This window comes from Atractosteus spatula, chromosome 28 (assembly GCF_055471065.1).
Source record: "Atractosteus spatula isolate fAtrSpa1 chromosome 28, fAtrSpa1.hap1, whole genome shotgun sequence".
NCBI classification, from domain to species: Eukaryota; Metazoa; Chordata; class Actinopteri; order Semionotiformes; family Lepisosteidae; genus Atractosteus; species Atractosteus spatula.
The window spans coordinates 8333739-8359940 of NC_142733.1; the positions used below are offsets into that span (position 1 = coordinate 8333739).

Sequence of the window (26202 nt, forward strand, 5' to 3'; positions counted from 1 at the left end):
CTGGACTGGTCAGCAGTCAGTAGCAGAGAGAGTCTCTGGACAAGGAAGACCTCACTTGCAGAGGAAGAGGTAGCCATCGTTCCGCACTGTCTGAAGAACCCAACACGGCAGCAGACACAGGTGAGACACTGTCTCTCTTTGCCTGGACGGTCACTTTTGTTAAATCTTAGTGAAGTGACCCACTTTGGTCTAAAGCTTTAAATGTGAAGCCAGTGTGAAAATTCCAGAACATTTTGTCAGTTATTTCTGAATTTTACTTCATTTCACATCTCTTAAAGAATGTGATTAACTCAAGCAAGAAAACAATTGTTCAAGTATTTGACACAATTGAAGCCTAATATTTGAATATTAGTGAAATTCTTCTCATGGCTTCCTCTGTTAATAGAATGGCAGGATATTGTGGAAGACAGTGATATTTTCAGTCAGGCACTTGACTTACTCCAACTTTGAACATTTTTATATACGGGTATAAATACAGGTTGGAGTTTGGAATCTTCTGTTACTTAATTATCTCAGAACAGGGAGATAAACAGTTTGAGTACAATGAAATAGACAAATGGAGATCAGTCAAAAATCTGATTTGCTTCTGTCTCTCACACTGTTCAATCTCTGTCCGCTCCTGCAGATTCACTATGAAGGCTGTCATCGTCTTGGCCTCTCTGGTTCTCGGCCTCCACCTGGGCACCTGCATTGACCCTTCCCTGGACTTGGAGTGGGAGAACTGGAAAATGAAGCACAAGAAAGTCACCAGGAGGAGAGTGAGTAGGAAAGAATTCACTGATCAGCAGGGAAACACTGAATTCACTGTCAGCACTTAAGGACACTCAGTTCACAAAAATCATCTCTGTTGTATAATTTCCTCCTGTGTGTCTGACCCCTTTCTCCAAAGCAACTTACAATTCCATTTTTCTGTTAAATTTAATTTTTCTCTAATTGTGACTCCCACAGTGCTGCTGTCTATTATGTGCCTAGATATCAGTTGAATCTTCAAACATAGTGCCTGGAGTTTCTGGGATAAAATATTTTCCTTTAAACCATAATATATTTTCATTAACACTACCCTAATTGATAGAAAACAAAATAACACCATGCATGTTTCAAACACATCTAGTTTTTATCAGTCTTTAAAATTTGAATTGCTCAATTGTGTGTTTCAAACAGTTTAAATGTACATAGACACTGTGTGTTGAAATAATATTGGTCATCAGATCTCTAGTACAATATGGGGTTCAAATCTCCAATATTGCAAAGACACAGCTAAATTTGCTCAGAGTCTGACAAGCAGCTTTTCGGATTGAGCACTCAGTGTCTCCTATTAGTCACGTTACAGATACAGATAAAGGAGGAATACATGGTTTGATCAAGGCCAGAACCTGAGAAAACCAAACCTGTTTCATAATTTACATGTTGGGCTTTTACCTATCAAACTCAATCAGCTCCTGGTAGGCTAAGGAACTGTCCGGCGATTGGAAATAAGTACAGTAATAGTTATTTAAATACAATTAAGACATGTGATGGAGCAGCCATCCAACATTATTGCTGTGATGTAAGTCCTAGTTTGAAATCACAACAGGGGGGAAATTAATTCGGTTTCTTAACACTGTATTAGAGGACTTCATTTTGATCCTTAATAAATAAGAGTGCTCTGTAATTCATTTTGCTTTTAAATAGAATACAGTGTATGAGGTTTTCATTCCACTGAATACCTCTTCCCACCCTAAATGAAAAGACAATTATCAGGCCAGATGTACAGCGGCCCAGAAGGGTCCTATGCCAGTAGAGGGAGCTGTGGCATTTTCTATACTATTGCTGACTTAACATTGAAGTTTTGCTTCAGGCAGGGGATCAACAGAGAAGAGAAATCTGGGAGAAGAACTACATAGTTATCGAGAGTCACAACAAGAGATACAGAGAAGGCAAGGAGACATATGAAATGGGCATGAACCAATTTGGAGACCTGGTGAGTGATTTTCTGTATAATTTAGCTTTTATCTGTTTCATCTCGGGCTGTGTTTATTCCAGAACTTGCTGAGCTCACCTCTCTTTCCTCAGACCTCTGAAGAGTTTGTGGAGCTGACACAGATGAATACTCTGGTGAAGAAGGCACTCCCCAGGAGCACCAATGTGATGTTGTCGGCCACAGACTTGCGCCTGGCAGCCAGCAAGCTGAACGTCACGAGCATTGATTACAGGACCATGGGCTACGTCACTCCAGTCCAGGATCAGGTGAGTAGTAAAACTCTTCTGCCCTTCTCAGATGACAACATTGTAAACAAAAAAAAAAATTGCAAACAAAATTCTCAATGCCCTCTCTGAATTGTCCATTAGATGAGATTTGATGCGATTCTGTACAGTATTATTTTTCTAGAGTAGAACCCTCGGACTTCACCTCCACATCATGGCTCGTGTTCTTACTCTCTCCCAGGGGATCTGTGGGTGCTGTTACGCGTTCAGCGCTGCTGGAGCTTTGGAGGCTCAGTGGAAGAAGAAGACAGGCACGCTGATTCCTTTGAGCAAACAGCAGCTGATAGACTGCTCCACCTCAGAAGGAAATATAGGCTGCAGAGGAGGTTATGCTGATCTGTCCTATGGTTACATCATAAAGAATGGAGGAATCCAGGCTGAGGCCACCTACCCCTATGCCATGCAGGTGAGAGATGCTTCAGAAGTAAGTGTGCTGGAAATCAAGTTCTCTCTGGGAGAAGATTGTGCTACAATATATTGTTTCACTCCAATCGATATAACATTTACAATAGTGAATGTTCCTGCAGAAGAATGATTCAAGTGTTATTGCTGTCCTGCGTAACTTTCTTCTCTCTCTCCTTCTCTGTCCAGGACCGGACCTGCACTGCTGACAAGAGCAAGATTGTGGCCACACTCAGTGACTGGAAGTTCCTGCCCATTGGTGATGAACAGGCTCTACAAGACGCTTTAGTCACCATTGGCCCAGTGGCAGTTGCCATAGATGGTTCAACTATCAACTTCCAGTTCTACAGACAAGGTGAGCCTCTCTCTCACTTGTTGAGGGAAGAGATTTTCAGAGATTAACCAAAATGTGACTGAGAGACTTTTGGAAGAGTTTGGGATTGGGTACTTGGGCATACTGTGAAGACATTTCAAGAGTCTGGATTGCTGTGAAGTCTCCTCTTCAGACTTTGGTTTGAACAAGACTTTTTAACAGCTCTAGTCTTATTGAGAAGCAGTGATTCCCAGTCCCGGTCCTGGTGACCCACACCCCTGCTGGTTTTTGTTCCAGCCAAGCCCTCAGTTACACAATCAAACCCTTCATTGACATCATAAAATTGTAGCTCTTTGTTCCCAGCTCACATGTTTGAGCTTTCCCATTGCATTTTGTAAGTGAAATAAAATCCCAAACTTGTGACAAGAAATAAAATGCAAATATTCAATAGAAGCAACTTAAACTTAAATCCAGTAAGGCTTCAATTCTCTAATGAAAGTATTTGTGGAATATAAGCCAGCAGATGTGTGGGTCAGCAGGACCAGGGTGGGAGCCACCTCTGTAAGCACCTGGAGTATATTACAGTGTTGTTATGTTCTCTCCATGATTGTCATTCAGGCATCTTTTATGACTCTACGTGCTCCAAATGGAAAACTGCTCATGCTGTAGTCTTGATTGGGTTTGGTTCTGAGGGATCGAATAAATATTGGACAATCAAGAACAGGTGAGCATTTGGTTTGAAATTTTTGGTAGTTCCCATGGAAGTACATGTGAAGACTGCTGTCCAGTCGTAGGAATTGTAGCAAAAAACCAACAGGTGTAAGAATCTTATTCTCCTGCCTCTCCTTCTTAATAATATTGCTTAATGAATCAAATGTCAGCAGAAGTGTAGAAGCTGTCTCTGCTTCATAACATCTGTCAAATCAATTGGGCTTTTTCAGTGGGACTGTAGAGACCACAGAGGTGTACATAAAGCCAGTTGTGAAGCATGAAAATACAAATCTTGATCTGCAGCAAAACAATCTGCGATAGAATAAAAACACTGTAAACAGTGCTGTCAACTGATCTTGAGCAGTGTAATGTGTGTGAAAACAAAACATACCTGTACAAAAGCAGGGACATAATATAATTGATTTATGAAGAGCCCTGCTCCTTCGGTTACTTGTTCTGTTGGCAAAAGGTGCTAAGAGTGTTTTGCAACAGCAAACTTGCTATAAACAAGACATCCTTGATTTGTGTGCTTCCTTCTGAATAATGCAAATTCAATGCATTTACTCTCAGCATTGGACAGCGAGGCCGAAATACACTAGATGTATTGATTCGAATGTACCTTATAAAGGTCTTGTAATGGAATATAAGAACTCCAGAAATGTTTGAAAATTGGAAGACAAATGGTATTCATGTCATCGTGTTCTTTTAGCTACTAGCAAGTTATTTATATAGGAACCATGTGATTGCTTTAAGAATGCAAGGGAACCACACAAAGTAGGTGGGTGCATGTAAAAGGCGTTTTTGTTTCAGTCATGCATGTTCCCTCCTGGGTGGCATGGTGGTGCAGTGGTCAGCATTGCTGCCAGGCAGTGCAGGGCTGCGCTCTGCCTGCAGGTTCTCCCCTTGTTTGCATGGGTTTCCTCTGGGTTCTCTGGTTTTCCCCCATAGTCAAGAAATTGGCTTCTGGACAAATTCTCCATGGTGTGAGTGAGTGCGTGTTTGTGTCTGTGTGTGACCTGAGAGGACTGGTGTCCCATCTAGGGAGTAACACATCTTGCATCCATTGCATGCCAAGACCATGACCCTGTATTGGATCAAGCAGTTAGAAAATGGATGGATGTTCCTTTCTTTTGTGCCTCCTGGCGGATGTTTGCAGTAATGTGGATTTATGACGAACAGACCTGATATGATTAACTTGCCTCTATATGACACCACTGATCACTCTGCTCTGTTCCAGCTGGGGGCCCTACTGGGGGGAGAACGGCTATTTCCGCCTGGCCAAGGACAAAGGAAGCCAGTGTGGGATCAGCCAGTATGGGGTCGTCCCTCTCGTGTGACTCCGTTTCGAAGTACAGAGACTACCGTGATCCCAAGTGCCTTTCTCCCACCGAAACAAGATACATATACACAATAAATAAACGTGATTCACCATTAAATATAGGTTGTCCTTTATGTCATTTCATACTGAGGCTCTTCTGAAATATACATTGGAACATCACACTTGTGGGACAGTGGAAGGTGTATAAAAAAGTCCCCTTTGGGTTAGAAATTGTCAAATGATTGAACTCTATAAAACACCCAAAATCGTGCAGTGATGTGTACAGTCGGCACACGGTGATTCCAACAGAAATGTGCACACTGTCATACATGGGCACTGTATGAAGGCAATGGGTTTATGTATGCAAGTACTTCCTGCAGAAACAAGGGCTCCTGTGAAATGCACAGTGTCTGCAATATTGCAATGTCAAAATGGCATTCTCCTGGAACCCAGAGCTGGCAGAGCTCTGAGGAATTAATGACCTCAATCAAGGAGGGGGGGGGGGGGGACACGGGCTGGCTGTGTTTATTAGCTGTGGCACAGCTGTGCCCTGCCCTGGGGTTTCATCAGAGGGGGTTCCTGGGGGAGCAAGTGACAGGGTTCTCAGTCAGCACAGCTCCTGCACTCATTAGTTTCTACTGGAGGGAAGAAACAGGGAGGAAGGAAGGAAATATCGGGAGGGGAAGGGTAGAACAAAGCCTTGTGCCTTGTGCCTGTGGGCTTGACAAACTCAGGGATGAGATGGAGGAGGCTGACATTGTTTTTTACATTAAATACTCCCACTCCCACTCCACAGCAGATGGGTCTGTTTCCTGCTTTTACAGTTTAAATTTAACTGTCTCACTCAAAATAAAATCGGGAGCATGACATCAGTTGGCTTATCCAGTCCTTGGTGGGTGAGATGGTTTGACCATGGTGCTTGTAGTATGACGCCTGTTATCTCTCAGTGTGGGAGGGAGCAGGGCCATGCAGCTCTTTGTTAAGTCCTGCTAGGATTGGCTTTGAGGCCTCTCTACCCTAAACCCAGATTCATCCTATATACTGTGTTCCCAATGGTCCAATATAGGAGGATAAGGCTTATAAGCATTTCTCAAAACATCAATTATACTGGAGCACCAGCACTTTTCAGAATTTTGTAACGCTTTTCAGAATATTGTAAAAACATTTTGCATGTTTTACTGTGTTCAATCATTTGCCTCACACAACACTAACACTGTTTTATGCCTAGACATCTGAAAATGACTTCTGCATTAAAACAGAGTTTTAATATTACGACCACTACAAAGGGAAGAAGGTTCTGCTTGTAACAGCTATGATGGCACACTTCCCTAACACATTCCTTTCCTGTGTCATGTCCCAGACCTGCCACTCTGCTTGTGAACACTTCAGTCAAGCCCTGCGTCTGCTTGTGCAGGAAACCGCTAGTGGCTGGGTTTCAGCAAGTGAGAGAGGACAGCAATGAGAAATGGCTGGATCTGTCTTCAGCACTCAGAATTAATGTGAGATTGCAGTTATGTTTCAGGTATTACGGATGTTGTCATTGGTATAAATGTGACACTGGGGGCCACCTCTGCAATAAGAACATAATGCAAAATAAATAAAATGGGATTTCACAGCACTGGTTTCTAAATGTTTATTTGCTCGAGTTTATTGAATTTATATTAGGCTTCCTAATGTCTTATTAATACAGAATGCAGCTAATTCTTTATAGTATGAAAACTCTGTCTGCTGACTGTATTTATGGAGCTGACTCATATATACTGTAAAACCCTACAATTAAAAAAATGTGAAACACCACATTACCATTGTATGAGAGTTTACATCCAATTTCTGTTCTTATTCTCACACAAAGCAACATAATCTGCACACCACAACTTCTCAAAACAATACTTTAATCGTCTGCAACAAAAGGCAGCTGATTGGCAGAGGGCCTTTAACAATGTGCAATTTCTGCTACAGTATATACCATACAACTCGAGATGCCAGAGTTATTCTACAGGAAGGGTAATCGTTGATTTTCAATCCTAAAGGAATCAGTGCCAATATCGAACACACTCCTGAAAGGAAAAAGATTCCTATTTAAAATGTTCAAAGCTACTGTACCATTTCATACCAATTCTTAAGGTAACAGAAAAAAACTACCAGTTTGTTCACCTGCCACTGCTCTGAAAATGGGACATCAACCCTTAGACCTTTAAATTTAACTTTATTTCAAGTGTGGTGGAACTAATATGCTTTTATTCATGTTTGAGAAGATAATGCAGGTACAGGGACAGCTACTGTGATATTTGAACTTGGCACAGTACCTCCTTCTGTGACATAAGAAATACCATAAGTGCATTACGTGTACAGCAATCAGAGTCACACAAGAGGTAAGGTAGTCACAAGAGGTAGGGTGTGCACCATGATTATCATTATGCTATGATCCACTAGGTATGGATTACGAATGTAGAGTGTAGTCAGTGAATGTATGTCACATGAAGTTTGCATGGAGTTTATATGTTCTCCCTGTGTTTGCCTGGGTTTCCTCCAGGTGCTGCAGTTTTAAATAAAGAGCTAATTCTGCATTGAGTATATTAATCCAGAGTTAATAATAATAATAAAATTTAATTCGAATTAATGTTAGCCTTTAAAGAAACTCAAAGGGCTGATCTATACAGTACATACAGTACCAACCACAGTGTAGGAAAGGATGCCGGAAATTCGTGAGAGAATATAGCTGCGGCGTCTGCAGAAAAATCACAAGCAAATTTTTCTCATTAAGTTCATTCATCGGGTTTCGCACAGCTTGCCTCTTGTGACCACAGACGGAGACCCCAGCACCCCCCTTCCCTTACAGCTCTCTGTCTCTCTCTAGATGTCTTTGTCTTCAGAGCTGTGCAGCGCTGGGGTTTCTCTATGGAAACCACAAGCCGAAATACGAGCGAGGCAAAGGGAAAGTGTGTGCGCGTTTCCAGAACGGGTGTGCGGAGGGGAGAGCGCCTCCCCCCCTCTTTCTCACACTGTCTTTGTGTTCCTAATGCCTCGGCTCTGGTTCTGAGCAGTGCTGCTTCCAGACTCTCGCGTTGGATCTCTCCTCCCACACCTCAAGCCGGGCAACTGCCTTTGCTTCTGACTCAGGCTCACCGGTCCCCTCTTCAGTCCCAGGCACGGCGGCAAGCCAGGAGAGCCCCTGCTCGCTTCGGACACCCCAAGACGGCTTTATAATCCGTCGAAGTGGACAAAGCGAAGCGGGGAAATCGGTCTAGCCTTTGTGTTTGTACCCTGCTGCCTGCCGGGGTTTCTTTCTCCAGGCTCGGCGGAAAAAAAAAGGCACAGCTTGACCAGAGGCACCGGGAGCAGCAATTACAGCCGCAGACGGACGCACCGCAGAGAGCTGCTCGTGTTTTAAATGAGATAGACGTATTTGTCTTCAGGTTTGGGGAACCAAAACAAACACAAAAAAAACCCCAAAACAATAAAGGTGAGACATTTCTGTTTCTGTCACGAATTTCTGTAGACCTGCACGGACGCATGTGTGCCTGCCTGTCTGACAGACGCCGTAAAAGCGTGCTTTGCTGAAGGGATGTACAGTTCCTATTTTTAAATTATGTGCCCTTTGTAACAGCGTGTTGGACACACACTGCAGGTTTACAATAGTTTCGGACGATACTGCATTTGAATCGAATGCCGATCTGACCTACTTTTGCCGTTGAAGGGTGTTATCTCTTCAAAATATTTCACTCCCTATATTTTTACTGAAAGGGGGTGTCAAACTGTTCAGTAAAAAATAATATTCCGTCATAACAATTTTATACTTTGTTCTTGCCTCGTTGAATTCTCAGAAATGATTTGTTTAGATCTGATGCAGTGATGGGTATCCACGACAATGATTATGGATTTTATAGCCTAAATAAATTAGTATATGCTTTTTTTTATTGCAAGGCCAGCTTTGGTCTTTTCCAGTTAGGAACGTGAAACACGTTATCCAAACTGCTAAAGTGACGTACAGTAAGTCGATAATGTGTTTGGCAGACACCAAAACGTAACAATTTGTTTTCAATTGTTACCGAGATGAGGCGGCCCGTACAATAAAACTTCCAGCGTACAGGTATCGATTTGCAGTGGCACAGACGGTTTGAAAGGGACAGGGATCGGGCTTCATTTGCGTTGCGATATTCTTCACTGCGACCAGCCTGTCGCTCAGCCGGTTGAAAGCGCAGGTGATCCAGGAGCGAAGTGGGCAGAGGCGAGACGGCAGTGGGGTTAGAATTGAAACCCATCACACGTCCCCCGCCTGGAAGTGGCCGTCCACAGATTCCGGGATGGACAGGAGATTAACCCCTCTGTCTCGCTGGAATCCTAAACACACACAACCTGCATCCCCTCGTTTTCGCAGCTCATGAATACGTTCCAGCTCATGACAGGTTTCCGCTGTTAAAGACCTGAGACAACAGTTTATAAAGATGCAATTTCATTGGCGGTGACCCCGCCGAACGCTTTAGTGCGGTGTAGTCTAGTCTTGGAAGGTAATTGCAGTGTTTCTACATGCTCGGTAGTGGTTTGTACAAAGCATGGTCAAGCGAGGGGTTCAGATTGACTCAATACGCTATGTGCCTGTGCGTCAGGGACGAGTCTGCATTCCGTCAGTGAAGATGAGGCACCAGTAGGAGAGGAAGCTGTTTGGCTTGTGAGTTTCTTTCATCACAGTTTGAAAAATAGTGCACCTCTGCCGATTTAAACTGTAGGATTTTTTTTTTTGCCCTCTTCGTGATGTGGTTCTTCCTTGTTCTTTTTACAGTATGTGCTAGTTCTTCCGTTACTTTCATTGCGTTTCAGGTTCGTGTATTCTTGAGTTCTTCTGCATAGCTTTTATACCGAGCTGTCCTCCCCCCGCTACATGTGAAAGGCTGTTCGCTAGTTTTCCAGCACGCATTGCAATTTTAATTTCTATATCGTTACGCAAATTAGTCAGCTTCAATTCGTGACGACTTTTAAAGCAAAACATGGTTAAAGAATAAATATCCACTAAAACAGTTGCCTTGAATGGGTGCAGGTCTTTCCGGAAATTCAGGTTGCTCTCTAGTTAGCTGGCGATAAATGTTATTTTCTTTTAATTGCCATGTAAATCTGAGAAACTCATCATTACTAGCATTTGAACATTGTGACTAATAAACTTAATAAATAATATGGATATCTGCAGGGGGATTACATTTCAAAAGTATGGAAAACCACACAGGAGAGTACTCTACTTTTTTAGTTGTTCCAATGTATAAGTGGTAATAACTTGATTGTTTATGTCGTGATTAAGTTGACTCATCCACCAGAGATGAAACTAGGAGCTAAAATCACCTCGCTCACTAGGATCACGGTAGCCTGGGGCGAGAGATGCAATATTGTTTCTCAGTATAATGCGATTAGAGCTCAAATCCCACTCCTTCCCAGTGCAGTGAAGTTGAATCAGTGAGTAAACTTCACAGGTATGGACAGTACTGCAGGCTACACCCCGTTGGTTCACAAATTATGTTCTTGCACCCCCTATCAAAGGGTGACAATTTAGAGCTGCACAATGCTCTACTTCATAATGCTTGTAGCTAATGTTTTTTTCCAAAACCACTCGCAAATCACACATTAACTTGATCGACAAATATTCATTCTCGAAAGGCAATCGTGTACTTACGTGGGCTGCTGTGCTGTTACAGTCCATTATGGATAAATCGTTTAATGTCACAGTTACCACATATCTAGGACATTGTGTTCAGGTCTGCACACCTAAAAGGAAGGATAACTAGACTTAATTATGCACTGCAAGACGTGTTTATTACCAAAATCTTCAATGATATGAACTATAAAACAGACTGAGTATGGCAGAGTTTTATGAAGGCAATGGCTAGGTATTAAACAGACTGAATATATATACATCCAGGTGCCAGATGTTTGTGATGGAGAAGCCGGGTATTGAACAGAGTGGGTATCTCACTTGTCATATATTAGAGGTGGGAATGAAAGTTATTAAAGAGCTCTGTAAGTCATGCATTTCTTCTCACATCAAAGTTCTAGTACAGTTAGATAGTGAGAGAAAAAGACAACAGATGTAATGATTTAAAGACATATTTATTATAGATTTGCCTGTGTTTTTCCTTTGGAATTCAAATGTCTTTTCTACTTAGTACATATGAGTAAATAACATTCTTGAAGTGGTGAGTCATAATTGAAGAACAGCAGCACCATTTAAAAGCTGCTTCTATGTGCAAAACCTGAAGTGGAGGAGAGAAAGGTACATGGATGTCAGGGTTGTGGAACTGAGCAGTGGAGGAGAGACGAATTGAGACAAGTGTTTGTTTTTGTTTTATTTTTGTTATTAGCTAGTGTAAATAAGTTGTAGGGGCAGGTAGGGGGTACCTTTTATAGATTTTGCTCTTGAGTTTCTTGAGGTTATTAATTTTCTTAAGAGGCAAACAGGACATTTTTACAGTTTTTGTAAGTTAAGTGGTAAAGGGAATTCAGCTGAAAAATATCTCCCCTTCACCACACGGTGTCTTTGGAAGAGAAGCCACTTTTCCCCTCTTCTTTGAAGGAAAATGTTCCTCTCCCTCTGTCTCTGTGCTCCACTTCCCTCTTTGTTCATTTGCTCCCACCTACAATAGGCAAGCTAGTGCTTTCAGGCAAAAGGCCTGACTTTGTTTAACTCCCCAGCTCGCTCTTGAAAGACAAACAAGCCTCAGTGGATAGAAAGGCCTTCTTTTCCTATAGAAACGTCTTTGTGTGTTTAATAAACTAGCACTTTGGGGTGTCAGCTCCCATATCCTGCTTGGGAAAAGCAATGTTTTCATCTTGTGCGAATCTCATCTTTTGTTCTTGTAAAGTAGCTCAAAGGAAACGACGCAAGTCTTAATGGACGGAATGCCCTTATGCCTGTAGAATTGATTTTAAAGATCTTAGAAAAAGCCTTCAAGGGGCTTAGAGTCTTCAGTGAGCTGAATTTCCTCCCTGTCATTCAAATAATTCCCTTTGTTCTCATAAGCATGCTCTGAGGGTATGGGGAATACTCTCCAGACTGCTTTGTCTTTTCTCACTCCAAATCGTTCTGACACTCACGAGCTCCTGTGGTGTGAACACTTCTCAGGGGCTCAAATTGTCATGTCACGGGCAGACCTACCTTACCGGGCTTTGGAAACGTGTTTACCTCCTGCTCCACATTTGGATCAGCAGCAGTCTATTTTAAATGACTTCTTAATATGCTCATGAAAATGGAAGGGATGGTCCTGATTTGATGTGTCTCTTTTTGTTTTGTTTTTGCATTTCTCATCAAAGAATTTTAATGAAATTGAGCAAAGTATATTCATAAAAAAACATTGTTCGAGAAAGGCCTTACAACAGTGAGACAATTTGCCCCTTTTGGGGGTCATTTCTGCTTTTGTTGTTTCAGAATCTCATTTTCTTTATACCTCCTACCTCTCTGACATCTTAATTAGACCTCAGCTGGCAGGATTAGAAGATAATAGTCAGGAGGGTAATACCTAGTAATGCAGTCTGTTTCGTTAATGACTGCTCAGTGTAAAGAAAGCTGTCAGCTGCCCATGTCAGGGACTGAGGGGTTATCACTGTCCAATTTGGGATCAAACTCAGGTCATCATATAGTCTCAGACTCCCTGGGGGATACAAGCCATGCTGCCTCTTGCCATCTTTACCATGCAAAAACTCAATGACATTTTGCTTTTTCTGACTTTCACTATACCTTGCAAGATGAATATTTGTAGGGCTCTTCAGGATTGTGTAATGGTGCCTGCATCACTATTCACAGGTGGGAATGTATGTAAAAACACATTACATGTGCCTACACATGGAGTACAGCAGATTAATGCAAAGACACATTATCAATGTCTTGAAGTGTTTTACGTACAGTGTCTCCCTTTGTCTGCATCAGTTTTAAAAGTTCTAGCCAGAGCCGCTTTTCAGAGGAGCATTGCAGTGAGTATGCAATTTCTAAATATGAAGGAAATTCTGAACACAGAATCATAGCAGGGTGGATTTGCAGACTTGTTGTGTGAGCTCTTCCTGGTGTGCTTGTAGATGAGCTGGTGGATGGCGTATAACTAGATTTTTGGTTTCAGATTGATCCTTGCTGGACATCGCCATGATTTCTCCTAAAGACAAGCCCAAAAAGAAGCCTCCCAAAGACAGCTTGACACTTCTGCCATGCTTCTATTTTGTGGAGGTGGGTAGCCTTCTGATCTACACTGCAGCATTATTTCAGAATACAGTTAATGATGGTGAGTTGTGGCGGCAGCCAGACGTGGTGGTCAGCATTGCTGCCTTGCAATGCTGGGAACCTTGGTGCAGTTCCTGGCCTGCTATTTTGTATGCACTCCCCTTATTTATGGGGGTTTGCTCTGGGTGCTCAGTTTCCTCCCACAATCCAAAGACATACTGGTAGTGTAATTTTTTTGGGGGGAAACCTCGCCTTGATGTTTGTGAGTTTGTGTCTATGTGTGTGTCTGTGTGTCTGCCCCGCGATGGACTGGCATGGCATTCTGGGTTTCTCCTGCTTTGTGCCTGTTGCTTGCTGGAACAGGCTCCAGCTTCCTGTGCTGGATAAAGCAGATAGAAAATGAAAGGATGGATGGAAGGATTGTGAGTTGTTTAAAGGCTCCTTGAAGGCTTAACTCCAAGGAACTCAATTTTACCTTTATTTAATATTTAAGGTACTCTAAAAATGGCACCGGAAGCCTTAAATATTGAATAAAAGCAATGCAAGGTCACCTTTCTCTTCCTGCCACAATATAATCATAACGCATTGAGCATTGCAAAGCAGATTGATAAACAAGTTCCAAGCCCTTCATGGCTAAATGGTGCCATTTCTTTTACTTCAATAATAATAAATGAGATGTTTTGGACATCTCATTTATTTATTAAGAAAACCTGAAGGTGTAGGTATTATCTTCTTTATCCTCTCAAGCAAGGTATTTTTTTACTGTAGATCCTAGACTGTAAATCCATATACATATTCAGATAAGGGACCACAAGCCTGGTTCACCAAGTAGAAGATAAATTTGTTCAACAAACAGGACCATGGGCAGTATTTTGGAGCAGTTGAAGACAATACACACTAGGTGGCGATACGAGTATCACTATCCACCAGAAGGAGTGAGAATCTGTTTTATGGTGATCTCTTGAGTTACGGTTCGGTTTATTGCAAGCTGTAATGCTTAAGTTGATTTGTGGGGCTGTGTTGTTTAGACATTCTCTTTTCTTTGTCTCTCTAATAATAACAAAATGATTTTTTTTAGATAAAAGTAATAAACCCATGTCAGTCGGCCCCTCTATCAGCATGGGCAGGTTTGTTGATTCTAGTGGCATCCTGCCATTAACTACAGAACTTAAGCTAAGAACCTAGATGTTCTTGCTGCAGTTAAAATTATAATGTCTTCCAATTTCTCTCTGAGAGTTTCAGAGCTCAGAGTGTCTCCCCACTGTCAGCATCACCCTCTGGGATGCTTCTCTTTCTTTTCTTTATGAAATCTTCTGCTCTTCTCATACTTTCAGCCCCCTAGTGCAGGGTGACCAGGTCTCTGGTCCTGGAGAGCCTCAGTCCTGCAGGTCTTGTAGGTACACTTTATCTCTACAGGCCTGGAACAATTTTACTACGAGTAGTTAAACAGGTGGTGGGTTCAATTGAGTAACTTAGAGCTCATTGAGAACAAAAATCAGAATCCTTCAGACTCTCGGGTCCTCACTGAACACCCATCCATCCATTTCTAACAGCTTTTTCCCATTCAGGGTCATGGGGGAGCCATAGACTGTCTTGCTAAGCAACTGGCGCAAGGCAGGGTATAGCCTGGAAGGGATGCCAGTCCATTGCAGGGCACACACAGACACACTCACACCAAGGCCGGTTTTCCCAGATGCCAATTAACCTGCCAGTATGTCTTTGGACTGTGGAAGGCAACAGGAGCACCCAGAGTAAAATCCACACGCACATGGGGAGAATATCCAAACACCACGCAGATAGTGTCCCAGATCCAGGTTTGAACTCACAGCCCCAGCACTGTGAGGAAGCCTACGGGCGTACAAAGACAGTGGTTAAGCCCACTGAGCCTCACCTGAAGAAAGTGACACCAGAAGAAGGCACCTTCACACCTGAAGAAGGTTCCACAGCCAAGATATTGTGTCTCTTTTCTTTTCGGCATAGAATAAACCTTTACTCGCCCCTTCACAGCCTACACATGGTGATGCAGCTACCTACTTGACGCTCCTCATTGAATCATTACCTGCTTAACAGATCAATTGTTTAAACGAGTGTTCCCAACTCCCCCCTGGTGCCCATTGATTGCTTTCCCGTGACCCTATACTGGATGAAGCGCTTAGAAAATGGATGGATGCAAGTGTTCCTAATCTTTAAATAATGGCTGATCTAGGGTGAACTACAAGAGTAACTGCACTGGGGCTCTTTGAGAACAGGGATGGAGATCCCTGCCCCAGTGACTGTGTCAGTAATCGAAGGGAGGGGGTTTATTAAGGAGCCTCACCCTCCTGACATTCTCTCTCTGTCAGCTCCCGATCGTGGCCTCCTCCATGGTGTCCCTGTATTTCCTGGAGCTCACGGACCTCCTGCAGCCAGCTCAGGTGGGCTTCCGGTGCCATGACCGCTCCCTGAGCATGCCCTACGTGGAGAGCGGCGACGAGCTCATCCCCCTCCTCATGCTGCTCAGCCTGGCCTTCGCCGGACCCGCTGCCTCCGTGAGTACCTGCCTACACCCTGGGCCAGAAGCCAGCCGAATCCCCCCCCCCACTCTAGTGTCGTGTAGATAACAAGAACAAGGCAGAGTTTTCCGCACACATGAGCCGAATAAAGTAGAGAACAACCGCACCTAGGTTTCTGAGAATAAGACATGTGACAGACCTACTTCTCCTCACATAGCTCATGAGACCTTAGTGCATAGACAAACCACACCGGAAAGAAAGAAGTATACTGTGCCAAGAGAATTTATCTGAGTAAAGTCCTTCAACGTACGCACAAAAGAAACATCTACTCTAACAACCAGCAACGTGAATCCCTGTTCAAAGCTATTCTGGATTAAAGCCATCACCAGGTATCCGATTAACTAATTCACCTCATGTGAGTCTATTTACACAATACAGGACTAAGTGACTTCTAGTGGCAGGTCAGTTGAAACTACTAAGGCGCTGGCTGCTAACCTGCCATGAAAGAGACAAATCGTTTAACGGATAATGCAAACCGTCCTTACCCTAACTGAGTCCTCCGGGCTGCGTGCTGTGTTCTTCTCTGCCAGATCATGATGGGAGAGGGCCTGGTCTACTGCATGCAGTCCCGCCTGAAGCTGCGGCCTGGAGCTGAGGGCAGCATCAACGCGGGGGGCTGCAATTTTAACTCCTTCCTGCGGAGAACAGTACGGTTCGTGGGTAAGGAGACCCTCCCTCAAGCCTCTGTAACCCTATGTCCAAAGTCAAATGGATATTAGAGATGTAGGTAACAATATCTTCATCTGCATAGACAAACAGTATCAATGTATGCATGTATGCACAAATGACTGAATGTCTTTATGTAGTACAAGACCGTCACATTAAAGCACATTATAAGAGCAACTTTTGTTGTTTTTTGTAAAGGGTAAATTCTGTACAACCTGTGTAAATATATATAGAAAAATTTACCTTCACAATATTGCAGTATTGTATTTTTTGTCATCATTATCAATACAATATATAAACTGGATAAATTAATTGCCATGGGCATCATGGTGGTGTGGTGATCAGCACTGCTGCCTCTCAGCCCCAGGGTCCACACAATTCCAGCGTGGAGCACCAGTCTATGTGGAGCTTGCATGTTCTCTCTGCGTTTGTGCTCGGCTATTCTAAGTTGACTGGATCTTCGTGGCCCTGTGGGTTGGGTAGGGACTTCGATAGACTCCAGTTTCCGGAAAAAGGTTAGGAAAAAACGAACTGCTGTAGATGTTGTACTTCCTTAGAGGGTTAATTATTTTCTGGTCTGGTTTTATGTCTGATTTATTTCTTTGAAGTTAGAAGATAAGAAACTTCCCATAATGTGTCTGCCAGCCCTCCAGACATGGAGTTATCACTGTTACCTGTCCTTCTCTCCCAGGTGTGCATGTTTTTGGGCTCTGTGCCACAGCCCTTGTTACTGATGTGATCCAGTTAGCCACAGGTTATCATGCTCCATTCTTCCTGACTGTCTGCAAACCCAACTACACCCTGCCAGGCATTTCCTGCGACACCAACCCCTACATCACTCGGGACATCTGCTCTGGGCAAGACCAGCACGCCATCCTCACTGCCAGGTAACTGCTGCAGCCTTCTGCTTCAGATACAGCTGATGCGCCAGGTGCACTATCTTCACAATATGAGCCATTTGATCACATTTATTGTGTTATTTATAGGCACTAATATCCACACTTTGAAAATGTTTCAGCAAAAAAATAATACGGAGAACTGTACCCGTGCTATAGTGACTTGGGATATGATGACATGAATGAAGTGAAATCTGACATATTACAGTGCTGCTGTAAGTCTTTGAAGTGACACAGCAGTTGTGATATAGCTAGAGATGCAGATATTTACATTTTGCACGGTGCTGAATGATATTCATTAAATTGGGTTTTGGGGTTATGAGCTGTCACAATGTAAAACACTATCATCTCCAGTGATATTATACTAAGATGGTCACATTATGCACCCTCTCAGGGGTACTTAAATGTGCTGTCCGTGTACCTTACTAAGATGAGTACCATCTCATAGCCTTGTCAAGTCCTTGAAATTGGGTTTCTGCCTATAATTCCACAATGCACAAAAGCTTGCTTACATGCCAAGAATGGTCTTAATGAAGAATATATCCACAGCTTATCAAAAGTGCAGCTCTGCTATACAGCAGTTTTATCCCAGGGCATGGACATCCAGCTGTGTTCGACACTGTTCTGCCAGCCTGCTGCTTGCTTGCTGCAAGGGTTTGTCATGTGTGCACTGCAGGTATTCTAATTGATGCTATCAGGTGGTATACACCCTCAGCATTATTTCTGCATTAACCATACTGTAGGTTTGCTCACACTCGTACAAGCTGTACTTGACTACCTCCAGTTTTTCTTATTCACTTGGCATAGACTTGTTGAGGATCAGTTCAGCAGTGGTTTGAAAATAATGAATATTAGCATTTGTTTGAAATACAGATTGATTGTATTGGCTCTCTCTCCCCAGCAATTCTTAATACAGCCTCTTTTTTACCACAGGAAGACTTTCCCTTCCCAGCATGCCACTCTCTCTGCCTTTGCTGCTGTCTATGTGTCAGTAAGTACTGTCAGGCTGTCTTGTCCGTTGTCTTTGGCCTGTTCACCTGTTCACCTGCCCAGATCTGTCTGAATCGGCAAGAAAAAAATATTTGGTGAAAGTCTTTCATACAAATTTTACCCCCTTTCAGGTTTCATCAACACATAATGCAATGCAAATGAATTGTGTATATGGAACGAGAGTGAAGTACTGTGGGAATGTAGTAAAACTGTAGTAAAATCTTCATTGAACACATAGCCTTATTTTCCTGACAAAGATATTAGTCTTTCTCAGCACTTCTGGAACCATATTCACTGTGGCTGTCCATTCACCAGTGTGGTTACTTTCAATTTACACACATAAATGAATTTCAACCCTCTTTAACTGTAATTTAACGACCAGTTAGGAACAAGTTCTCAACCGGCAGCACAGTATACTTGCCTCCATTCACTTTACTAGCAAGAAAGGCAGACGACGAGCAGATTAGTTTCAGAGGTTGAACAATGTTGAACCTTAATGTGATGATCACCTGCAGCAACTGTAACAACCATCTTGAGACTTTTGACATTTCAGGGGGTTGACATTCATGACATCATAAGTTTTGATTGGTTGCCGACTGGGCTGTGATGGGTGTTTTTGCAGGTTCTTACTGTGCAGTCGTTGGCTTGGTCATTTAGTTTTCGTTTCTCTCGCCCTCAGATGTATTTCAACTCGACGATCTCGGACAGCACCAAGCTGCTGAAGCCAGTTTTGGTCTTCGCCTTTGCCATCGCGGCCGGACTCACAGGCCTGACCCAGATTACACAGTACCGCAGCCACCCCATTGACGTGTATGTGGGGTTTCTCATTGGAGCAGGCATCGCTGCCTACTTGGTGAGTCTTTACCTGGCTGTCAGGGGAGTAACAGAGCACAGCACAACAGCTGCAGCGGGCAGACATCTACATCCCCCAGTGCGGAAGGACAGTTTAATCACTGACTGTCATGACCACTCCTTGCACAGGGAATCTGAGCTCCTTCTGTCAGGAGATCAGGCTTAAGTGCAGTAGATCTAAGTTATTGGTTATTCCCACAGCTATTAACTGAGTTAATCTGGAAAACTGATTGTAAATTTTACTTTATTAATTTATAGTTTTTTTTCATTATACATGCATCTTACTTACATCTAACTTTCATCTCACACACTAATGACTTAGTTTCTTTATTGTCATGCCATATCATTTAACACATTTAGCTTTATACCATACGGTGTCGCGGGAAACCGGAGCCTACCCGGCAAACAACAGGCACAAGGCAGGGTACATCCTGGATAGGGCGCCAGTCCATCGCAGGGCAAGTACAAGTGCTCTATCAGCTTTCTTTCCCCACGGAAGAGCTAGAAGCTGAAGTGACTCAGTGTTTAATTATGATGATATGTCCTTAAGGAACACAGGAAGTAGAATCAAAAGGCACCAGAACACCTTCACTAATTAAAAACTAAACTATATGACAGAGCATTTTGTCACATCACCACCGATGAGCTTGTCTGGCATCTTTTAAGGTTTTTAAAACATAGGAGCCATGCTTTTCACTTTTATTAGGGTCACTGAATAAAAGAGCACTGTAATGATGGATTTCTTTTTGCAAGAAAAAATGAAACCTCTTCTGCTGTGATAATAGTGTAACATAGACAAAGTACAGGGATTCAAAAGTTCTGAGAGTGGGCAATCGGATTAACCATCAATCATCGCGGCTGAGCCAGATCTCTTCTCTTCCCTCCTTGCAGGCTTTCCACGCTGTTGCCAATTTCAAATCCTCCGAAGACGCCGCCCCCCGGCCTGCCCGTCCCCCACCCAAGGATGCCCTGCGGGCCCTGACTCAGCGGGGGCACGATTCTGTGTACCACAAGGGCCACGCCTCGGAGAGCAACGACGAGCTGTCGGCTCCCCAGCGCCTGGACGGGATGAACAGTCGGGTGCCTCGTGAAAAGGTGTCCCTGGGCAGTCTGAAGCGGGCGAGCGTGGACGTAGAGCTCCTGGCACCACGCAGCCCTATGGGTAAAGAGAACATGGTGACCTTCAGCAACACCCTGCCGCGGGTCAACACCCCCTCCGCTGAAGACCCAGCCCGCAGGCACATGACCATCCACGTGCCCCTGGACCCACTCCGCTCCAAGCAGCTGGTCTCCGAGTGGAAGCAGAAGTCCATGGAGCTCAGGAGCATGAGCCTGAGAGGGGAAGAGGGGCGAGAGGGAAGCATGGATGGCTCGGATTCGGGAGACGACGGCGGGGAGGAAGAGCTGGTGATGCCCTCTTCCTTGTATCCCACAGTCCAGGCCAGCCGAGCCGGCACCGGCGCCGGCGGCGTAGGCGCCAGGGTGGTGATCCAACCCAGGCCAGGTGCACCCCAGCTGGTGCACATCCCTGAGGAAGCCCCCCCGGTGTCCCCCAAAAGTTGCTCGGGCGCCCGTGCCAAGTGGATTTCCATCGCCGAGAAGACGGGTGGGCCCATCCCCGCCCCCGGCTCCCTGCGCGCCGCCAACCAGCCGCGGATCATGCAGGTCATCGCCATGTCCAAGCAGCAGGGCATGGTCACCATCACCCCCAAGTCCTCCGAGACCTCCTCGTCGGCCACCTCGACCAGCTCCGAGTCGCCCCACTACCGGCCCCCTTCCGAGCGGGACAGCTCCAGCATCGTCACCGTTGACGCCCACGCCCCCCACCACCCGGTGGTCCACGTCTCCTCGGGCAATGGCAGCCCCTGGGAGTGGAAGGGCAGCGCCAATGGCAGCGCCTCGGAGATCCGCGAGGGCTACGAACTCAACGACCTCAACCGGGAGGCCAGCCGCGGCTACCGGCCGGTCAAGAGCGTCTCCCCAGGATCCTCCGCCAGCGACCCCGACCCGGAGCCCGCGGCCCACTCGGACCTGGCTTCTGAAACCCGGAGCCGGGAATCCACCCTCCGCCGGAAACAGCCCCACCTGGGGCAGGAGCGGGACATCGCCCCTCCTCAGACTGAGCAGGACCCCTTCTACAGGAAACTGCAGGCGGGGCGGCGGTACAAGGAGGGCAACTAAACCTCTGGAAATCACAGGCGGTCTCCCGCTCAGCAGGGAGAACTTTGCACCAAAGTGATCATGAATACGCGCTCTGCATGGAAAATACCGATCGTCGTCTGGCCCGGCCATGCAGCGGATGCCTCGAAGTGAGAATGATTAAGTTAAGGAGACGTGCCTGAGGGAAAGATGCTGTTTTTGAATCAGGTTTGGTGCAAAGTACAAAAATAGACGTGGCTCTGGGCAAACTTTAAAAACCCTTAAGGGAAAAGGTTTGGTGCCGCATTACACCTTTGAATAAACACACAAAGTAAAACAAAATACACATTCATCCTCATATTGTCTCTTTAAGGAATACGAGCACCACAGCTGGAGCCATACTAGACCTTTCTGTCAGTATTCGGTTGTTTTAAATGCATTTGTAATCTGCGTTTATTGAACTGCTTTCTTTTCTCATGAAGAAATCTTTGGCCTTTGTTTTGTAGTGGCCGTCCTTCCGTTCACTCTCGATTGTCAAGTAGCACGTTGGTGTTTTTTTAACAGAAGAAGACTCAAACTTTTTTTTAAAAAAAGTTTTATTTTGAGCTGGACTCTTTGCGTTCCCAGTTCTGGTCATTTTTAAAGAAATTCAGACACTTGGACTGAACTCTGATTTCAGGGAGTAACTGCTTCCTTAAGAGGCAGCTTGTTGGATGAGTCTGCAGCTCCCTGACTTTACCTTTGATGTGGCATCAGGCTTCACATGTGAATCTATTCCAATGGAACATGAATTACAATACAGCTGTCAGTGGACTGGGACAGGACATCTGGAGTTGATGTGTGATGGTCTTACAAGGGAAAACTGAACAATTGAATTGACTGCTGCCCTTTCATGATGCAATAAGTTGGGCACTTTCAGCTGTAATCACTTACTTTAATTACCTTATCTAGCTTAACAACATTAACTGTTTTGGAATTGCTTTAATAAATTGGACTTAAGCACACTATGCAACAAATGCCATACGATTCCAGATGAAAATGATTAAATGAATACAGGTTGGAAAAAAAAGATTGGGCAGATTGGGTTTTGGAATCTGAGTCTGTTTCTCCTTGGAGAACAAAAGAGGGCAAGTCATTTTTGAGGAGTCTAGTGGGAATGAAAACCAGAAAACTCTTCTATCATGTGTGATTTGAAAAAAAAAAAGAAAAACAAGTGACAACATGAAACATAGCTGCAACAAAAAGGTGACCTAGTGTATTCAGAATAGCCTTAAGCTTAATGTTATGATTTAAAATGAACCATCTTGTAAAAAATAATCTAAAAAGAAACCTCTCGGCCCACAGTAGATGATGGGGATTCTTTCCTAGCATCTCTAGCATCTTTTCCGTGAAACAAATTATTAAAGAATTAGTACAGTAAATCGTTTTCACTGTTTTACGAACAGGCAAAATCCTTGTAGCTCACTTAAACCCTTGAATAATTTGTCATTCGGCACAGTCTGTTGTTTTTAATTGAAGTCTTTCATCAGGGGAATTGCCAATAGCTCCATGATCTCACGATTGCAAGTATTTTTATGTTTAAGCTATTTGTGGCTGTTGGGAAATTAGTTTTTTTTAATAGAATTGTGGATGAAAAGATTATATGCAGCAGTCGGTGATGACTTATTCCTCTGCTGAAACACAAACATATCTTGGTTCTGTGAGTGACCTAGTCTGAAGGGAAATAAAGAAAGGCCAACTTGTCCATTTCCCTTTCTAAGACAAAATCAGATGATATTTTAGTTTCAGCACTGTCGATCTCAAGGGACAATTAAAGCCCATTGATAAGACTGAAAGTGTTATTCATAAGTAGGTCAGGATCTGGAATAAATTATGAAAAATAAATTTCTTATACTGTGTTGCTTTAGAGAGCTGTCTGATCTTGTCATACCCTGGGGAGACTTTCCCTTATGTGAAAAGTTTTGAACTGAAATCCCTACTAGGAAGTATCTAGTATGCAAATTTTTAAATTGAAAGCTTTAAAATGGAATGGATTTATTGCAATTTTAAGCACACACCCACATGATAAAGACGTGAGCTGGTTTTCTGTGAGTGCAGGTGATTAAATCCAATGTAGAGAGACCTTTTTCTTTCACATAGTCAATAGAATGACTGAAGAATGTTTTTCCAGCATCAAGAAAGTGCAACTTATTGCAGTCGTGAAATCAATCAGGTGGATTAAATCAGACTCGAGCAAGAGGGATAATGACAGTGACCTTCCCAGTCAAAGCAATAGGAGGCAAGTGTAATAGAGTTATTTCTGGAGTTTTTTTGTTTTGGGTTTTCTACCAGTCTCTAAAAGTCTGTGATTGATGTAAAAATCTTTGCAGTTTTGCAGCTGGTCTCCTGCATGTTGTGTATGTGGTGTCAGTTGGAAGTTTTGCTTTGTCAGTAAAGAAGAAGAAAAACAACAACACAAAAATGACCAAACGGAGAGCTCTGTCTGTGGCTGTCAGTAAAATGTCTTTCTTTTGGGTGATGGCTGCCCAGAGGGGTGTCTCAGCTGTTAAAGAGAGGGAGAGTCCTAGTCCTACGTCCTCTCTATGACTCCAGTCTCTAAACTGACTGCACAGTTGCAGTCTGACCTGAGAGATGGTGAGCCCTTTTGTCATCTTTTTGTTACTTTTTTCCCCCTTTTTTTTTTACAAATTTTGCTCACACCCTTTCTGTACTAAATTTCAAGTCTCTCTGAAGATGACACGTGAAGCATAGAGCAAGCACAGCCCTCTGTGTTCCCATAAGGGTGCTAACAAGTCAAAATGACAGTAGAGCATGTTTGATGACTAGTTTAATTAAGATTTCTGGCAGCGATTCTTGAGTTGCTCCTGTTTCAGATGCTATTAGTTTGCCATTTTAAATCTTAAGTACCAGGAAAAGAGATGTCAGAGCTCTGCTGAGGGTTTCTTAAGACTGCAAAGCTAATCTGATTTCCCTGCCAGGCAATATTTCCAAGTTATTTTCAGAAGGTGATCCTTCTCGTGCCAAATTGTTTGATCAGGATCAGACAGAAAACGCAGAAAGGTACACAGTAATAGATGAAACCGAGCAGAAAAAGATAATAGGATCATTTGTAGCAGGTGTGACACATAAAAGAAATAACCCTGAAGATGGGCTTTATAAACAGCAACTTAAAATTGTAATTTAGCCCAGCCGTTGTCCTGTTAATTACACTAATCCACAAATTTTCTTCACCGTCCTGTACATTTTTATCCACTTAGGGTTTGGTCTGTTTGCATGTCACACATAAACCTGAATGATGACGAACCTTCAGGTATATGACCACATTGCTGGTCTCATAACATTCATCATAATGTTCAGAGCATTCAAGATATGTTCTTGTAACATTCAGCATAATCAATGGATATTGAATACCACATAAGGAATTGTCTATTGATGATCACCTAATTCCAAGACAAAGCTATAATCATTGACGATCAAGGCCAATAATTCCACCCCTTATTGTTAGCTTCTTTTAAATGAAACATCCCTAAATTAAATTAAAAAATAATATATTTGCTTGAAAGAATGAGTTATCCAGTAGTTTACTACTGTATATACTGATTCCTCCAATAAAACGTGATACTGTTGAGGCTGAACTACTATATACAGTATAAGTAAGCTCAGGGTTCTGTGGGAAACCAGACAACCCTTTCAAAAATGTTCATTCTTGTTCAACAGCAAAGTCCAGATGGGTTCTTCTGTGGCAGCAGAATTCTATCCTATCAGTGACACAGCCTACATGTATCCAGACAGTAACAAAAATAAGGCTTTGTTTCCGAGTTTTAAGTAGAACTATGTTCGAACACACACCTCATTGGGCCTTCACTGTGACAGCCTGCTGGCGCTCTGACGGACGCTCTGACCCCTGGTTAACGAGGTGACAGCTGTCAACTGAAATACTTGTACATGCTGGCCTTCACTTGAGCAGCAATTACCTCCAGCTATAGAGGCCTGCATCCCAGCAGACGCTGTGCGCTGTGCTCTCTGCTCCCTGGCTGACAGGCCTAGAACAGAGACAAGTCACTGTTTCGCAGGACAGAAACTATGTGACAGAATACATTTAAAAATTAAAGCAAAGAAAAGAAGATGTTTCCAGCACAACCCAGGCAGAAGGAGCACATAAACTTCCCAGGAGGCAGGTAAATAAACTCGGAAAAGGAGGCAGAAAGGTTCTTAAAGGTAAATACAATCAATTTCATTTACTATCTCTCTGGGGGTTTGTTTGCAATCTCTCCCTGCCCAATAGGCCATCTTCCTAAATTATGCATTACCATGCTGTTATAGAAGAAGAACAACATAATTAAGATGAGAAGAGTGCCACAAATCTTACAGGGTGCTATTATTAGAGGAATGTTAAAAGTGGATAATAAATCTTTCTTTAAATTAGTAGCTCTTTTTTTTTGCTGGAATGTAAGATGAGCTTGGAACATCTTCTAGACAATGTAGAGAAGCAATAAAAAAGCCGGTGGAATGTTAGGATGTTTAGTTAAAGGTGCTGAACTTAAATCAAGAAATGTTACATTAAAAATTGTACTGGTAGTGCTTCGTTTGAAAAGCTGTGGACAGATTTGGTCACTCTGGTACAAACAAGATCCTTCCTTTCACAATTAACCAGCTGAGGATTTTTAGTCAGCAACTAGCAATCAAATAGTCAAGATGAGCTGACTGGCCTCTCACCAGCATTCTTTCTGCACCCGTTCGAATGGAAATGGGGATGAGTGCTCTGAAAAAAATGCATCTCTGCACCCCTGTCCTCTAATCCTTTTTCTAGTGACTAGTGCCTCCGGTTTTGTGACCTTTGGATTTATGCTTCAGTCACTGTCGGCAGGAGAACACTTATTTGTCTGTAAACATAGAAACAAAGAATTGACGCAACTGTTCAGTCTTGT

The 26202-nt window shown here is 43.4% G+C and overlaps 2 protein-coding genes across 2 annotated transcripts; both read left to right on the forward strand.

Moving 5' to 3' along the window:
- Nucleotides 1-632: 632 nt before the first annotated feature.
- Nucleotides 633-5007, forward strand: LOC148813966 (cathepsin K-like). The gene is made up of 7 exons (XM_088907541.1): nt 633-758; nt 1838-1960; nt 2053-2226; nt 2426-2650; nt 2836-3001; nt 3578-3683; nt 4908-5007. The coding sequence occupies exons 1-7, from the start codon at nt 633-635 to the stop codon at nt 5005-5007; spliced, it is 1020 nt and encodes a 339-aa protein (XP_088763667.1).
- A 2980-nt stretch (nt 5008-7987) lies between these two features.
- plppr3b (phospholipid phosphatase related 3b) lies at nt 7988-25395 on the forward strand. The gene is made up of 8 exons (XM_088907543.1): nt 7988-8451; nt 13082-13185; nt 15522-15707; nt 16262-16391; nt 17089-17284; nt 18227-18284; nt 18963-19136; nt 20027-25395. Exons 2-8 carry the CDS (start codon nt 13105-13107, stop codon nt 21314-21316), a joined length of 2115 nt encoding a protein of 704 aa, XP_088763669.1. The 5' UTR covers nt 7988-8451; nt 13082-13104; the 3' UTR covers nt 21317-25395.
- The last annotated feature ends 807 nt before the right edge of the window (nt 25396-26202 follow it).

Coding starts and splice junctions, on each gene's coding strand:
- LOC148813966 (XM_088907541.1), top strand. CDS start 633: ATGAAGGCTGTCATCGTCTTGGCCTCTCTGGTTCTCGGCCTCCACCTG. Junction 2,651..2,835: donor CCTACCCCTATGCCATGCAG/GTGAGAGATGCT, acceptor TTCTCTGTCCAG/GACCGGACCTGCACTGCTGA. Junction 3,002..3,577: donor CTTCCAGTTCTACAGACAAG/GTGAGCCTCTCT, acceptor ATTGTCATTCAG/GCATCTTTTATGACTCTACG.
- plppr3b (XM_088907543.1), top strand. CDS start 13,105: ATGATTTCTCCTAAAGACAAGCCCAAAAAGAAGCCTCCCAAAGACAGC. Junction 15,708..16,261: donor TCGCCGGACCCGCTGCCTCC/GTGAGTACCTGC, acceptor CTTCTCTGCCAG/ATCATGATGGGAGAGGGCCT. Junction 17,285..18,226: donor CACGCCATCCTCACTGCCAG/GTAACTGCTGCA, acceptor TTTTTACCACAG/GAAGACTTTCCCTTCCCAGC.